Genomic DNA, 4,683 nt, shown 5'->3' with positions numbered 1-4,683 from the left:
TATTAGCTGCTAAATATTACACAGCTAAATATTACACAGCTAAATATTACACAGCTAAATATTAGCTGTAAGACTAAAATCCTCGGCGCTGCTTCTTATTTCTGAGACTAAAGACCACACATTAGGAATTAGTTTAACTCATATGTTTACTGTCAAATCGTTTGATTCACAATTTAACATAAGACTTCTGGTTATAAAGTTTTAGCTTGTTGTGATAAATGTTTACATGTGAGTATGATGAAGCCAGGGACACCACCAAGGGTGGGAGCAAAAAGGCAACAGCTCTCAAAAGATTTGTTGCCCTCCAGGCCAGACAGTCTAACATTTATTATTAAGTGTGATTATATTATTATCAGTTTGTTAGCCAAATATCTCATTATCCATTATCCATCCATCCATCCATTTTCTTTACCCGTTTGGGTCACGGGGGTCGCTGGTGCCCATGTCCAGCAATCACTGTGCGAGGGGCGGGGTACACCCTGGACGGGTCGCAAGTCCATCACAGGGCCACATAGAGACAAACAACCATTCACTCTCTCACTCACACCTAGGGACAATTTAAAGTTACCAATCAGTCTAACATGCATGTTTTTGGTCTGTGGGAGGAAACTGGAGTACCCAGAGAAAACCCACGCAGCACAGAGAGAACATGCAAACTCCACCCAGAAGGCCCCTGGACCAGGGTTTGAACCAGGGACCTGCTCACTGAGAGGCAGCAGCTCTACCAGTTGCGCCACCGTGCTGCCCCTCATTATCCATTAGAGGGGTTTTAATGAAGCTGATTAAATAAATATTGAATTTGCAATGAATTAACTCCTGGAGTTAATCTGGAGTAGGTCAACATCAGAAGGTGAGTTCCTCGTTCTAAGAATATGAAATATTTTGTTTTAACCTTCGATATGAGAAATTCCTGAAGTTCTTTTGTGATGTTTAGTTTTATTGTGCCACCCCAAAAGGACCAGGGCCCCTGCCAGGCCACCCTTAGGAACCTTCCTGGATTATATTTAGGCTGAGATGAGTGTTTGTTCTGTTTGCGTGAGGCTCACCCTGAACATCAAATACTTCATGAACTTTCTGTTTGCAGCCTGAAGCTGGGGGCAACGAGCCCCAAGACAGGAGGAATACACTGCACATCCAGAAAACTTGTTTTATCACATAATAAAGAAACATTCACTGAGCTGCTTCATGTTTAGTGCAGAGTCAGGACAACACGTCACATAAACACCAAGGTTTCACTCATGTAGGCTGGTTTTAAACAACACGAGTGTACCTCCTGCTGGCTGAAAGTGAGGAACAGGCTACAGGCCGAAGTTCTCACAAATAAAATCTGAGCTTTTCATGAACCAGGAGTGACATGACGTCCCTGACTTGATGCTGAAGGTTCTGTGTTGGCAGAAGAAACAGAACCAAAGTGGGATGTTAGCTTCCACCACCACAGCTGCTCTGAGATGTCTGATACGACCACAGAGAACATGTTAGATTATTTGTTCTGTTTGGGTCTGTGAAGCTGCAAACGGGTCACACTGACCCGGGTCCACCAACCAAAACTCCTACAGCTGCTGCTGGCCGAACACCACAGCCGACTTTAGAGATCGGGCGACACGTCTCAACAGCTCACGAACGTACTTGTTATCAGAAAGGCTGCTGGTCATAATGTTGTGGCTGACTGATGCACTTGTGCCGTGAACTCTTGTTGTTTTCTTTCCAGCAGAATCGGGCCTCAAGCAGAGACCTCAGACAAGTTTTTAATTAAACTATAATAATACAACTATAAGTTGAGTTTTATATCATAAAACACTTTGTAACCTTTGAAAAGTAAAAAAGTGTTTAAATGCAGATTGTTTGCCACTTTTATTTTGTTTTTCCTTTAATTTTACTCTAAACGAGAACAAAGTTTAATCAAATTAACATCATACCATAATAGAAAAGACAAAGTGTTTCATTAGATCAAAACAATTGATATAAACATATTTTCTTTTTATAAACAGTATGCTGTTCATCGTTTTCCATATACAGTAGTTTCAAGTGTACATGGTTATTCTTCCAAAATGGTCTGATATTTAACATAAATTATTTTAAATTAGGGTCTTGAATTTCAAAATACAAAACATGTAGGATCCTTAATATATGGTCCTGAGTATGAATTTATTGTGATGTCAATAAGAACAGTTATTTGTTCACGTTTTAATAAATAAAGCAAAGAATAAAAACCTGATTTATTTACATGTTGGTTAGTTGTATAATATTTATATTTCTTTGTATAATAGTTTGATTGTTTTTTGTCCCACAGATGTGAAAACTTGATTTTTAAAATCAGAAAATCCTCGACGTGCTCCTGAGTACTGCGCATGCCCAGTCAGGAGCAGGTGGGGGCGGGGGGAAGGTCTGCTCCATCCGGGAACTTCAGAATTACCATTGACAGCCGAAGCGCAACTTTTCCCCAGGCAAAGTGAAATCAAGCCGCGCACTCGGACAAAATGTAGTTCCCGTTTTTTAACTTAAAATTACCGAAAGAAAAGCAAAACCGGGTGGTACTCGAACCCGTCCACGTTCGGTTGGATTCTTCGGAGCAACATAGCGGGATTCGGATTCCTTTTCGTCGGGTTTGGAGCACTTTTGAAGACGGGCGGAAAGTGTGTGATGAGTCCTAGCCTGTAAAAAGAAGCGAGAACTTGCTCTGCAGCCCGAGTAGTTCTTCTTTCAATTGTTATTGTCGCTTTAAACATTTCTTTATTTCACTCAAACTTGGTGTCGGCCGCGTCGAAAGTGGGAGAAAAGTGCTTTCCTGGGCGGAACATGGAACTGCAAGGCCTGCAAGAGGCGCTGAAAGTAGAGATCCAATGTCATCAGGTAAGAAACATCGTGTTGTTGGTGTGTGAGAGTGAGCCGAGCAGCGGCGAACACTCCGGGGGAACTGTGCGACGTGTCGCCGCTGATGGCTGCCGCCTCACGCACTCCACCTCCCAGCCACCGAAGGCACTTTCAGCAGTAGTTTGGCTGATTATCGAGGCTCTTTTCCCCGGGAATGTGGAGTGTTGATGCGGCGGTGGTGTGTGGCGATCCGGACGCGACCTGAATATTTATGAGCTCAAACTGAGGCCGCTTTTGTTCCTCCCTTTAAAAACTTGACTCACTTTCTCCTCCTCTCCTCCGTGGCTCCTCAAGTCAGCGGGGAGGAGGACCCACAGGTTCGGAGGCGCCCGCCCCGGTGAGCCCGGCGGCTCGGGGCCGGGCCGGGCGGCTTGTTTGTGGGGAGTGAGGTGTAAACTTTATGGTCTGTTAACATCCGCAGCTAGCGTTAGCATGGCTGCTCACTTTGTTTCGCCACTTTCTCTGGCGCCAACTTCCACCAAGCGCCGCGCCGAAGGAGAAGAACGAAACGCTGTTCCTGTGTAGGCGGCAGCAGCTGCTCCGGTCTGGGGCTTGCTCTTCAGCCTGTTCGGGCCCACGTCGAGCTCCGGGCTCGCCTGTGAAAGTTCTGTGGTGTTGGGAGGTTTTAGCGTCCATTTTGAGTGGCTCGGTTTGTTTGTGGAGAGAAAAGACGTTTGTGCTCGGACTTTTTGCTTTTATTCGCGCGGTCTCCGGGGCTGCTGTGGCCCCTTCAGGCCACCGTTCCTTTGTAACCTCCTTTGTGACGAGGGTTCACCAGCTGGGTTTTGTTACTTTATACTTTTAGTCTGCTGGCATTATTTCTCCTCGGTCACGTGACCCCGGCGGCGCGCTCTGATTGGCTCCTTTCACTTTCTGTCCTTTTTCCTCCTCCATGGCGTCCAGACGCCGTGAAGTTGGGCGGCTCGGTGCGGACGGTGCAGCCGCGGGGAGGTGCCGGCAGGGCGGGCGCTGGGGGTGAGGCTGCCCGGCGGTGGCGGTGTTCAGCACCGCGGCCAGCTCCTCCGGCTGCCCCGGGCTGCTGCACCGCCCCTCCGGTCGGTCCCAGACAACTTCCACACATCCACACCTCAACGTTTCTCCTCAAAACTCTCCTCTTTCGGTTGCAGTAAACGCATTTCTTAAATCTTTATTAAACTTGCAGGCGGATGCAATCATGGAAGCATCTTAAACCAGAGTCCTGTTTGTATTCTCTGCTCTCAGTTTGGTAGTGGAAGCTTCCATTTTGAGAGAGAAAAGGGGGAGAGGGGGTGGTTTCTCCCCCCTTTTCTACAACATGGAGAGGAGAAAAGTCTGCAGAGTTTAATGCAGGAGGAGGAGGGGGATGGGCCCCATTCATGCCTAACATTACCATTTTGATTGCTTTGATGCTGGTTTTGGTTTGGATGGATGCAGGGGGAGGGGAGGCAGAGAGCCCAGTCAGCACCGGCTGCACACTTTGCTCGTGCACATTCATCAGATGCTGCTTTTCTTCAGAACCATCTGAGATGATCCCAGCAGACACGTCCCCGCTCAGCACTTTCTGCAGGTTTTCTTCAGTTGTTTGAAGAAACGAGCCCCGTCATGATGCTTTGTGCAGCGTTGCAGCTTCAGGTCATTCGTTGCAACAAATTCTTGTGTTTTTATATTTTAATAACTGATCTGCAGCTTTTAGCTTCAACATAAAATTCAGCTGAAGCCCAAAGGCCTCGATTCAGAAACGAGCTGCAAAGTTTGACTCTTAAAGTAAACTTTGGTTGGTATGATGTCATCATCATCATCATCATCATCATCATCATCATCATCATCATCATC

At 46.4% G+C, this 4,683-nt stretch overlaps 1 protein-coding gene across 1 annotated transcript in view; it reads left to right on the top strand.

The window, feature by feature from the left end:
- The first annotated feature begins 2,796 nt into the window (after positions 1-2,796).
- Positions 2,797-4,683, top strand: part of phf21b (PHD finger protein 21B) — a 97,266-nt gene continuing 95,379 nt past the window's right edge. Inside the window, exon 1 of the mRNA XM_037695934.1 lies at positions 2,797-2,850. Coding sequence (XP_037551862.1) covers positions 2,797-2,850 — 54 coding nt within the window. The remainder of the gene's footprint in view (positions 2,851-4,683) is intronic.

This window comes from Nematolebias whitei, chromosome 22 (genome assembly GCF_014905685.2).
Source record: "Nematolebias whitei isolate Nwh7 chromosome 22, NemWhi1, whole genome shotgun sequence".
NCBI classification, from domain to species: Eukaryota; Metazoa; Chordata; class Actinopteri; order Cyprinodontiformes; family Rivulidae; genus Nematolebias; species Nematolebias whitei.
The sequence above is the reverse complement of the archived record's forward strand: the minus strand, read 5'-3'. Positions and strand labels throughout refer to the sequence as shown.